This window comes from Salmo salar, chromosome 02 (genome assembly GCF_965601325.2).
Source record: "Salmo salar chromosome 02, fSalSal1, whole genome shotgun sequence".
Taxonomy (NCBI): Eukaryota; Metazoa; Chordata; class Actinopteri; order Salmoniformes; family Salmonidae; genus Salmo; species Salmo salar.
The window spans coordinates 58805424-58817806 of record NC_138292.1 but is presented as its reverse complement, the minus strand read 5'-3'; the positions used below and the strand labels follow the sequence as shown (position 1 = coordinate 58817806).

The following is a 12383-nucleotide window of genomic DNA, read 5'->3' as shown; positions in this document are numbered from 1 at the left end:
CTTTTATTTATTATTTTGTAGGTATTTTTCTTAAAACTGCATTGTTGGTTACGGGCTTGTAAGTAAGTTTCACTGTAATCAGTTCAGTATATGCATTACCTGCTTTCTTGCTCTTGTTTTGATTTATTTTATGTTCATTTTAAAAGGTATTTGGTCTATCCTGAATTATCACAGATAATACCTGCTGTATTCGGCGCATGTGACAAATAACATTTGATTTGTATTACAGCCTTAAAAGCCCATATTGAGTATTGACCTCTCACTGGACACAGTCCCTGTTGACCTCTGACCCTGTTGGGTACAGCTGAGCACTCCTCTCCACCATAACAACATTTACCCAGACAAAACAACACAGAAGACAACCTCCCTACACGCACGCACGCACGCACGCACGCACGCACGCACGCACGCACGCACGCACGCACGCACACACGCACACACGCACACACGCACACACGCACACACACACACACACACACACACACACACACACACACACACACACACACACACACACACACACACACACACACACACACCCACCCACCTCCTTCCAGTGGGTTGATATCTAATTAACCAGCAGTTTGCCGTGGGCACAGTGACCCTCTCAGTACCACCACTATCTGTGTGTGTGTGTGTGTGGTGTATGGGGGGGGCACCACAGCTGGGGCCAAAAGGCTTCTGTGTACACACCCATCTTCATACACAACCAGATATAAAACCTCATACATATATACAGTATTTATCTCCACAAACACACACACCTATGTAAAATAAGCACACACACAAACTTTACACACACACACGGAATGGGTCTCCCTAGTGGTGCAGCGGTCTAAGGCATTGCATCTCAGTGCTAGAGGTGTCACTGCAGACCCTGATGCGATCCCGGGCTGTATCACAACCGGCCGTGATCAGGAGTCCCGTAGGGCGGCGCACAATTGTCCCAGCGTCGTCCGGGTTAGGCTGTCATTGTAAATAACAATTTGTTCTTAATTGACTTGGCTAATTTAAAAAAAGGTACAAAATTACACTCTCCGCTGGCAATCCCTTACCCTGCCCTTCTACAGCTTCTTCACACCCACCCACAGGGCTGTTATATCCTTGCTAAATATCCCCACACGTCTCTCAAACATCAACAATTTTCGTCCAAATATTTCCACTCCGAATGTTTCCTGAGCATTTCGTTTCCAGAGGGCAGCAGCCAGAAATCCCTGATAATATTTGTTTGGCTCCAGAGGTAGTTCAAACTAAAGCTGGATTATCGCTCCACTCCTCATGTACACTGCATGATGAACACGCAGTGTAGAACATACCCCATGGTCATATAGTAATCTAGTGAGCACTGAGCCATACTGAGCCAAGCCGTGCTGGGCCAGGGGAGAGAGGAGGGAGAGGGGCAGAGGGGAGCCCCGGGCGCTCAAACGACATTAACAGCTAATGTCACTAGGGAGCTAGCGATGACATTTGCCTTCAAAGCCTCTTCCTGATGCATAACATCCCAGTAGGCTTGGTCCTTTTGCTCTCTCTCAATATTCATGGACTTCCTATTAAACATGAACTCTCTCTCTCTCTCTCTCTCTCTCTCTCTCTCTCTCTCTCTCTCTCTCTCTCCCTCCCTCCCTCCCTCCCTCCCTCCCTCCCTCCCTCCCTCCCTCCCTCCCACTCCCCTGTGTTTACCCTAGTCCAGTACTCACCTGCCAGTACACCACACACGTAGACCAGTCCTATCCTCAGCGCTCCATGGACCATCTCCAGAGGGACTCCCACCAGCAGCTGCATGGCCATGTTCAGACCCAGGTGTTCTATCCTGCTGGGTCACAACACACAGCCGTCAGTTCGACAGGACACATCCACCGTCACATACAGTCTATGGTCATATTACCTATTTTATCTGTAGAGCAATGGTTCTAACCTGGAAGTAGGAGGCCTGATCTAGGATCAGGTCCCCCAATTCATGTAATCTCATGATCCAAGATTAGCACTCCTAGTCTGAGACGTTCTATGAATACTTGTTTAAAGCCTCTATATTGAATGCCTGTATAGCTTTTTAGAATCTGTTTGTAGGAGAGTAAGTGACATAAAGTAATTGAATCTATATCAGAATACTCTCTACCCCCCTGTAACTTCTCCCTCAATGAGCACCAAGCTAAATTCATTATCATTAAATTAGCCCGACCCGATGGTCGTAGAAAGTGATGGACGGACGGATGGATGGATGGCAATGTGTTGCTGAAAGATAATTGTGCCCACAGAGCATATAAGACATTTAACATATTGATTATCCAGTGAACATACTGAAATAGTCTCCCCTGGGGGGACTTACAGTAGCTCTAGGAAGCAGCTCATACCGCCATTATCAACAACAACACATGACTAAGGGCCAACGGTGACTGGGCATAATATGCTTCTGGAGGGAAAGGAGTTAGCATGTAGGCTTTGCTACAACATCAGAACTAGGCCAACTGTATTGCAGCAGTGCTATCCACTGGTTTTGGCTCTAGTGCTAGTGCATCAACATTCTGGGAACACACCAATGTCTCAGTATTGATCCAGCATTTTTCTTGGCTCCTGCTGCCATGTGCTGGCAGTTGACACATTTGATGCGTCGCCATTGGCTGAGATTTTAGCTTTGTCCTCTCAGTCCAACGATGGTGCTGGATCCCTAACAGGCTTTTACAGTGTCCCTCCTCTCCTCTCTCTATCTATCTATCTGACTGGCTGTGTAGTGATCTGGCTGACTGTGATAAGTCCAGCATATTACACCCCTCCACAATGTAATCCCTTCACTGGGTCAACAACACTGCGGATCCCTTCCAATTGACAACAACACAAACAGAACGCACATATCAGCCCACAAACAGCACAGGACAACACGCCACTAAACCTACAGCTATTTAAAAAATATATATTTTTAGGGGGTCTAGGACAACTTTAGTAGATTTCCCTTGACCAAAGACTAAGGCATTTCCCGGCCACTTAAAATTTGAACCGCATCTCTGTTTTATCACGTTTTGGCTGCTTAACTCCTTATGTTTTCATCAACGTAAAAGCAGGAATTGACTTATTTTCCCGCCTTTTAAGCTGGCATTGAGTGTACTGTACAGTAGCTCAGTGAAAACAGCATTGCGTTCTTTGTTTTCCTTTGTGGTTGTCTAGACAATGACAGTGATCCATGTATTTGTCTGTGCCATTGTTAAGAGACAACGGGATGTCTTCTCATAGGAACGTGTGTGTGTGTGTGTGTGGGGAAGTATCCCTCTGGGACTGGTTAACACTGGAAAATGAATAGTCCTTTTAATCTCCAGTGGAACGTCCTTGTGTATTTGGACAGGGCCTTGCTTCTCCACAAGCCAATCAATATCGCCCTTGTCTCATTGTCAACTAGAATGATTCTCTCGTTCTCTCACTACACCAAGAGGGCTCTTGTACGCTTCAACAAAACAACTCATAGATTTGATTCTGTTTGGGGATTTGTTTCTAGGGAGACCTCCGCTGTAGGGACTTTAAACCAATGTGTTCATAATATCTGAGGCTGAAACACACTGGGGTTTTTTGGCCTGGTTTTGGCATGCTATCGTCGCTATGGTTAAAGTACGTCCACTAAGCTGGGAGAGAGAGAGAGAGAGAGAGAGGGAGAACTAGGAGAACTCCTGTGTTTTGGATTCTGCTGTGGCATCCACACGTGTCAGTGCTGAGTACGGGCCCTGTGGGCATGAAGGACACATGTGTGGATTGTGTGTGTGTGTGTGTGCGTGTGTGTGTGTGTGTGTGTGTGTGTGTGTGTGTGTGTGTGTGTGTGTGTGTGTGTGTGTGTGTGTGTGTGTGTGTGTAGCAGTCACAACACTGAACAACCTCTCCTGCTGATAGATAGCCAGAGCTTTGGGACATTAGATAGTTGGTTAAATTCCCAGCAGCCTCCGCCTCTCTCAGAGGTGTGTGTGTTTAGTGATGAATGCCTTGCCTCGACCATGTGCTCTCATGAGGAAGCAGATGTGGTGTGTGTGGGAGCACAATCATTTGGAAAGGAGACAGCTGATACGCACACATCCAGGAATAGATTGAGAAACACTGCTCTATAGAGCCATAGAGTAGATATGACAAATTATATACAGTATACAGTGCGTTTGGAAAGTATTCAGACCCCTTGACTTTTTCCACATTTTGTTACGTTACAGCCTGATTCTAAAATGGATTTAATCGTTTTTTTCCCCCCTCGTTAATCTACACACAATCCCGCATAATGACAAAGCGAAAACAGACATTTTCATAAGTATTCAGACCATTTGCTGTGAGACTCGAAATTGAACTCAGATGTGTCCTGTTTCCATTGATCATCCTTGAAATGTTTCTACAAGTTGATTGGAGTCCACCTGGGGTAAATTCGATTGATTGGACATGATTTGGAAAGGCATACACCTTTCTATATAAGGTCCCACAGTTGTCAGTGGATGTCAGAGCAAAAACCAAGCCATGAGATCGAAGGAATTGTCCAAAGAACTCTGAGACAGGATTGTGTCGAGGCACAGATCTGGGGAAGGGTACCAAAACATTTCTGCATCATTGGAGGTCCCCAAGAACACAGTGGCCTCCATCATTCTTAAATGGAAGAAGTTTGGAACCACCAAGACTCTCCCTAGAGCTGGCCACCCGGCCAAACTGAGCAATCGGGGGAGAAGGGCCTTAGTCAGGAAGGTGACAAAGAACCCGATGGTCACTCTGACAGAGCTCCAGAGTTCCTCTGTGGAGATTGGAGAACCTTCCAGAAGGACAACCATCTCTGTAGCACTCTACCTCTACCAATCAGGCCTTTATGATAGAGTGGCCAGACAGAAGTCACTCCTCAGTAAATGGCACATGACAGCCCTCTTGGAGTTTGTCAAAAAGGCACCTTAAGGACTCTCAGACCATGGGAAAAAAGACTCTCTGGTCTGATCAATCCAAGATTGAACTTTTTGGCCTGAATGCCAAGCGTCACGTCTGGAGGAAACCTGGCACCATCCCTTCTGTGAAGCATGGTGGTGGCAGAATCATGCTGTGAGGATGTTTTTCAGAGGCACGGACTGGGAGACGGGAGGGGAAGTTATTGTAGAGGAATATAAGATCTAGCTTGGGTAGGCCTAAGAGATACATTTTAGTTTTCACAGAGATATTTAGGCTGTCTCCATGAAGAATGTAGAGTTTCACAGAAGTCTAGACTGATTTCAAAGGCTTATCTCGATGGAGAGTTGAAGCCAAGGGCAAAAGATAAATGATACTGTTGCTATCTCCCAGTCCTACCAAGTTAGAAGAAAAGAAAGACAAGCAGAAGTTGAACGATAGGGTTCTCTTTGTTATCAAAACCAATACTTTACAGCCTCAAACTCTCATCAGAGATGCTTGAAGAACCTAAGCCCTAAATCTCTCAGGGGCACATCCTAACTTTACACTTCAGTCAAATATTCACTTAGTCTCCGATTGACATTTATGCATGACAAAGGGAAATTTGACTGAAGTAGAATTTACGATTTACCCCTTCATGAGCAGGGTCGAGGGAACGATGAACAGAGTAAAGTACAGAGAGATCCTTGATGAAAACCTGCTCCAGAGTGCTCAGGACCTCAGACTGGGGCGAAGGTTCACCTTCCAACAGGACAACGACCCTAAGCACACAGCCAAGACAACGCAGCAGTGGCTTCGGGCCAAGTCTCTGAATGTCCTTGAGTGGCCCAGCCAGAGCCCGGACTTAAACCCAATCGAACATCTCTGGAGAGACCTGAGAATAGCTGTGCAGCGACGCTCCCCATCCAACCTGACAGAGCTTGAGAGTATCTGCAGAGAAGAATGGGAGAAACTCCCCAAATACAGGTGTGCCAAGCTTTCAGCATCATACCCAAGAAGACTCTAGGCTGTAATCACTGCCAAAGATGCTTCAACAAAGTACTGAGTAAAGGGTTTGAATACTTATGTAATTGTGATAGCAGTTTTTGAAATGTTTAATACATTAGCAAAAAAGTGAAGAGGTCTGAATACTTTCCGAATGCTATGTAGGACTGTATATGACTGTGACACGCACATCCAGGACTTTATGGACACACGTTACAGAGTTTAGGATTTGAGGAGGGCCAGGGGCAGACTGAGACCAGAAATCGTCCCTAGCATTTCGAACACACCGGACAATTTTTTTCGCTTGAGGCCCCCCATTATTATCCAGATAATGATCATTTCGTGCAAAAACCCAAGTTAGACAGGCACACTGGGCTAAAAACGGACCAGCCCATCTGACATTTACCCTAAAATGCCAGATGGCCAGTCCGCCCCTGGGGGAGGGCTGATCAGACTGTCCCAATATTCATACTTAGCATTAGCATGCACGGTCAATACATGACCATATACTAAGTAGTATGCAAGTGTGTATATTGGGACAGTCTGATCAGCCCTCCCCAGGGGCGGACTGGCCATCTGGCTAGGTACCCACCCTGCGTGCATGAAGGCATAGCTGAGGTATCTCCAGGCCTGAATCCGTAGCTGGGGGTGGTAGGGCAGCGGGCCCCTCAGGAAGTGGGGACTGGACACCTGCAGCACCCAACGGTCCAACTGCAGGCCATAGTACATGAACACTGCCACCTAGAGGACGGGAGGGGAAGTTATTGTCGAGGAATATAAGATCTAGCCTGGGTACTAGCCTAAGAGATACGTTTTAGTTTTCACAAAGATATTTAGGCTGTCTCCATGAAGAATGTAGAGTTTCACTGTAGTCTAGACTGATTTCAAAGGCTTATCTCGATGGAGAGTTGAAGCCAAGGGCAAAAGATAAATGATACTGTTGCTATCTCCCAGTCCTACCAAGTTAGAAGAAAAGAAAGACAAACAGAAGTTGAACGATAGGGTTCTCTTTGTTATCAAAACCAATACTTTACAGCCTCAAACTCTCATCAGAGATGCTTGAAGAACCTAAGCCCTAAATCTCTCAGGGGCACATCCTAACTTTACACTTCAGTCGAATATTCACTTAGTCTCCGACTGACATTCATGCATGACAAAGGGAAATTTGACTGAAGTAGAATTTAGGATTTACCCCTTCATGAGCGGAACCTTACCTCAGCGATGGTGATAGCCAGGATGAGCCAGGGTGGTGGGCAGCAGGTGTAGCTGTCGAAGTACCACTTCCTATCGATCTCCCGGGGTAGGGTCTCATAGGCGATGTGCCTCACCAGCCTCTGGGACAGACCCAGTCCCACCTCCTCCCCCAGGGCCCCGGCCCCCTTCAACTGACGACCTCCCTGGAGGATGGCCCGCCGGAAGCTGTTGCTGCGCTTGTTGGACATCTAGCAGGGAGGGGGGAGGGACAGACACAGAGAGAGAGGAGAGAGAGAGAGAGAGAGAGAGAGAGAGAGAGAGAGAGAGAGAGAGAGAGAGAGAGAGAGAAGATGTCAGTCAAAATACATCATCAGATACCCAATGTCCATTTGCAGGTCAGGGTTCAGGGTCAGTCAGTCCATTCAGTGAGACTTCCATTGCAATAAGTAATTTAGTTATCTTATGTGAGCGATAGAAACTTCATAGAAACATGGCTATAAAATAAGTGTCTATTTTCAATTAGCTGAAATTCCAACCTTACAGGTCTTGTAACTATTGCTGGCTTCCCTACAAACACCTCAGTATGTCGTCATAGATCCCTTAAGTCGTGAGCCCCCCCATCCTTCATCCCACTGTGACAGCAACCACGCTGCCATACCCTCCCACCTCGCCCCCAGCAACAGAATGCCTCCGTCATCACCTAGCAACCGCTGAGCTCTTCTCCTCGTCCCAAGTACTGGCGGCAGCTGCCTGACAACGTAGCCCTTCTACCCAGATTAGCAATTGTCATGGTCCTCCTATGGAACATGGACAAGTCTCTCTCTCTCTCTCTCTCTCTCTTCTCTCTCTCTCTCTCTCTCTCTCTCTCTCTCTCTCTCTCATCTCTCTCTCTCGTCTCCTCTCTCTCTCTCTCTCTCTCTCTCTCTCTCTCTCTCTCTCTCTCTCTCTCTCTCTCTCTCTGCATGCTGGGAGTGTTTGGTGCATGCTGGGAATTGTTTGAGCAAGGGAGTGCGTGTGTGGTGTAGAGTTAGATATTCAGAACTTTCTTTAGGTTTTCTCTTTCTTGGTGGCATTCTTTGTTTTCTTCTGTGCATGATTAAGGTTATTATTTTATTTGTTTGTTGTGGTAGAATGAAGTATTTTGTTTTCGTATCGAAATTACCCTGTTTTTGGCGGGGATGGCAGCCCGAATGGGGATGCCGTCCCTGTCACTTCGGCACGGCTTTAGGTGTGTTACTGAAGCTACTGTCACGGTGGAGGAGTTTCTGGTCGCCGTAGGAGAGAAGGTAGGATATGAGAATGTTGCTTATGCGTCACGGATGAATAAAGCGGTGGTGGTTTTTCTTAAAGAAGAGTGTCTTGTTAATCGTATGGTTGAGCAAGGCGTACTTCTTAAAGGAATGTTTATTCAAGTTACGCCGCTTTTTTCTCTGTCAACAAGGGTAACGATTTCAAATGTACCGCCGTTTATTCCAAATGAGCTATTGGAGCGCGAGTTAGTGCGCTTTGGGAAGTTTGCAAGTTCCATTAAGGTTGTCCCGTTGGGTTGCAAACACCCGGCGTTGAAACAGGTTATGTCTTTTCGGCGACACGTGTTTATGTTTTTGGACTCACCGGAGCAGACTTTGGAGTTAGCGTTTAAAGTCAAGTATGACAATAGATTGTATATGGCTTATGCTAGTACGGGTAGTCAACGGTGTTTTGAGTGTGGGGATGTTGGTCATAAGCGACATGCTTGCCCGAAAAGGGAGAAGGCAGAGGGAGGGGCGCAGGTGGTCCTCGTAACGCCTGGGCCCACTGATGTAGGGAGAGGTGGGCCGACAGCGGTAGAGCAGCCACAAGCACCTGCTGCTGAGGAACAAGTTATCCATGTTGAGGACACGGAGTTGCAACTTGTGTTAGAGGGAAATGTTATGCAGCAGAAACATTTTGTTGTAGAAAGCAAGGATAGATCTGAAGAGCCAGTTCCTCAGACTGGTGATGAGGTGCCCAGTACGAGTGCTGGGGTACAGGAGGGGGTTCATATGGAGCTAGTCTCCCAGGTAGTGGAGGAGATGCCCACTATGAGTAACGGGGTACAGGAGGGGATTCATGTGGAGCTAGACTCCCAGGTAGTGGAGGAGATGCCCACTACTAGTAATAGGGTACAGGTGGGGCTAGTCTCCCAGGTAGTGGAGGAGATGCCCACTACTAGTAATAGGGTTCAGGTGGGGCTAGTCTCCCAGGTAGTGGAGGAGATGCCCACTACTAGTAATAGGGTTCAGGTGGGGCTAGTCTCTCAGGTAGTGGAGGAGATGCCCACTACGACTAATAGGGTTCAGGTGGGGCTAGTCTCCCAGGTAGTGGAGGAGATGCCCACTACTAGTAATAGGGTTCAGGAGGGGCTAGTCTCCCAGGTAGTGGAGGAGATGCCCACTATTAGTAATGGGGTTCAGGTAGAGCTAGTCTCCCAGGTAGTGGAGGAGATGCCCACTACTAGTAATAGGGTTCAGGTAGAGCTAGTCTCCCAGGTAGTAGAGGAGATGCCCACTACTAGTAATAGGGTTCAGGTGGGGCTAGTCTCCCAGGTAGTGGAGGAGATGCCTGGTACGAGTGATGGGCTGCAAGTGGGGAGTGATGAAAGGGATGTGTTAGAAGTGAGTCAGGGGTCTGTGGCCTCAGTTGAGGAGGAGCAGGATATGGATATCTCTATTGGTATGATAGCAGCTGGTGACGACTCAATTTATGATCTAGAGGAGGTAAATAGGTTTTTGGATCAGACTTTTGGGAAATCTGTCAAATTGGCAGAATATTTTGATGTTGATAAGTTTGTGAGGTCAGCTGTGATGTTACAGAAGACGGTGGGGTTAGACCAGTTAAGTGAGAAGAAGCGGTTTCGCTTGAGGAAATTTGTTACTGCTGTTACAGCAGCAAAAGGTGGTGGGAAACGTGGTCAGGTTAAGAGAAAATTTAAACAATGATGTTGATCATGCTTCATAGGGTGTCTTCTTTTTTCTCTTTGGTTTCTCTGTGGTTTCTTCTGCTTTTCCTTTCTCTTTTCTATATGGAGGTACTAAGGGGAGGTTCTCTCAATATTAATGGTGGAAGGGACAGGAATAAGAGGGCTTGGGTATTAGAAATAATAAAACAGAAAAGGCTTAATGTAGTTTTTCTACAGGAGACACATAGTGATGAGGAAAATAAGGTTGACTGGGGTATGTGGTGGGAGGGGCAGCATATACTCAGTCATGGTACTAATTTCAGGGCTGGGGTGGCAATCTTGTTTTCTTCAGGCTTAGGGGTGACTGTGGTATCTACAACAGAGATTGTCAAGGGACGGGTTTTATTGGTCAAGGCGGAGGTTATGGGGTTTTTTTTTTTTTTTTTGAATGTTTATGCTCCTAATGAGGGTACAGAGCGTATTGATGTATTTGATAAAATAAAGGAAACTTTAAGACAGTGTGACCAAGAGGGTTGTATGGTTTTAGGGGGGGACTGGAACTGTACAGTGGATTTTACTGTTGATCGCACCGCTGAAGAACCTCACCTGCGGTCAGCCACTTGCCTGTCTGGTCTACTAACTGAGTTTGAGCTTTCTGATGTGTGGAGAGTCAGGAATGCAAAAGTTAGGCAGTACACATGGCTAAAAATCAATGAAGGTCGTGTCAGTGCAGCAAGGTTAGACAGGTTGTATATATCTGATCACTACTGTAGTAGGGTTGGAAGATGTGACATTACTCCTGTGGGTTTCTCTGATCACCATTTTGTTACTGTTGATATTCATTTGTCCTGTCCACGAAGGTCATCACCTTACTGGTATTTTAATGTTAAATTGTTACATGATGTCATGTTTTGTGAAAGGTTTTTGTTGTTTTGGGAAAAATGGAGGGTTACAAAAGGAAATTTTGAGTCCTTGAGACAATGGTGGGAGGTTGGGAAGGCCCAAATACGATTATTTTGTCAACAGTATACTGCTCTGTCTCGAATTGAAGTCAAAGAGACTATCAAGGCCCTTGAACAGGACATCAAATTTATTGAATTGAAGCTGCTCACTCAGAATGACCCTGGATTAGTCATGAATTTACAGGACAAGAGACATGAACTGAGATTGTTTCTGCATGAAAGAGTGAAGGGTGCCTTGATTAGGTCTCGTTTCGCTTCCCTCAAGGATATGGATGCTCCTAGCGCTTTCTTTTTTAACCTAGGACAGTCGACACTGCAACGTAAACAGATGGTCTGCCTTCGTCTCCCTGATGGGAAGGTGACCACGGATGACAGTGAAATGCGTCAACATGCAGTGGATTTCTACTCTGCCCTCTCTCTATAAGGCGGAGGATTGTGACTCTCTGTGTACTGAACAGTTGCTACACGGTCTTCCTCAATTGGGACCTGAGCAGAGAGTCGCATTGGACTCTGACATTACACTGCAAGAGCTGTCCACAGCAGTTATGCAGCTCTCAACAGGCCGAGCCCCTGGCATTGATGGTTTACCATCTGAGTTTTATAAGCACTTTTGGGGGTCTATTGGGGAGGATTTTTATGAAGTGGTGTGTGAATCTTTTAATGAGGGTTCTCTTCCTGTATCCTGTCAACGTGCGGTGCTTTCATTATTGCCAAAAAAGGGGGATTTGGCTCTCATAAAAAATTGGAGACCTGTTGCGTTGCTGTGCGCAGAATATAAAATTGTTTCTAAATGTCTCTCAAACAGGTTGAAAGAGTATTTGGGATTGTTGGTCCACAAGGACCAGTCTTACTGTGTACCTGATCGCTCTATTGTTGACAATTTGTTTCTGATAAGAGATGTTTTAGACATTTGTAATCTGTCTGATGTAAATGTGGGTTTACTTTCGTTGGATCAGGAGAAGGCTTTTGACCGTGTGGACCACCAGTACTTGTTTAAAACAATGAAAGCCTTTGGGTTTGGGGATGTTTTTTTGTCGTGGATGAATTTACTGTATGCTGGGGCCTCGTGTATGGTGAAGGTGGGGGGTGGTTTGAGCTGCCCAATCCCTGTCCAAAGGGGCATCAGGCAGGGATGCCCAATTTCAGGGCAGTTATACAGTCTGGCGATTGAACCAATGCTTTGTTTTTTAAGAGCGAGGCTTACTGGTTTCTCTGTGCCAGGTGTAATGAAGGGTCCCACGATAGCACTGTCTGCGTATGCAGATGACATGACAGTTTTTATTACAGGGGCTGAGGATGTTAAAGTTCTCTCAAATGCTCTAAAGGTGTATGAGGGGGCCTCCTCAGCTAGAGTCAATTGGGGAAAGAGTGAAGCGCTGTGGGCAGGTCAGCTTCAGATAGGGTCCGCTCCACGGTTACCAGGGGGGCTTCAGTGGGGCAGA

General features: G+C 46.4%; 1 protein-coding gene across 4 annotated transcripts in view; it reads right to left on the bottom strand.

The window, feature by feature from the left end:
* rhbdl3 (rhomboid, veinlet-like 3 (Drosophila)) overlaps positions 1-12383 on the bottom strand; it is a 64707-nt gene that overhangs the window by 7573 nt on the left and 44751 nt on the right. For all 4 annotated transcript variants that reach the window (XM_082965469.1, XM_014175462.3, XM_014175472.3 and 1 more), the window contains 3 exons: positions 7080-7307; positions 6458-6606; positions 1698-1810 (listed from right to left, as the gene is read on the bottom strand). In XM_082965469.1, coding sequence (XP_082821595.1) covers positions 1698-1810; positions 6458-6606; positions 7080-7307 — 490 coding nt within the window. The remainder of the gene's footprint in view (positions 1-1697; positions 1811-6457; positions 6607-7079; positions 7308-12383) is intronic.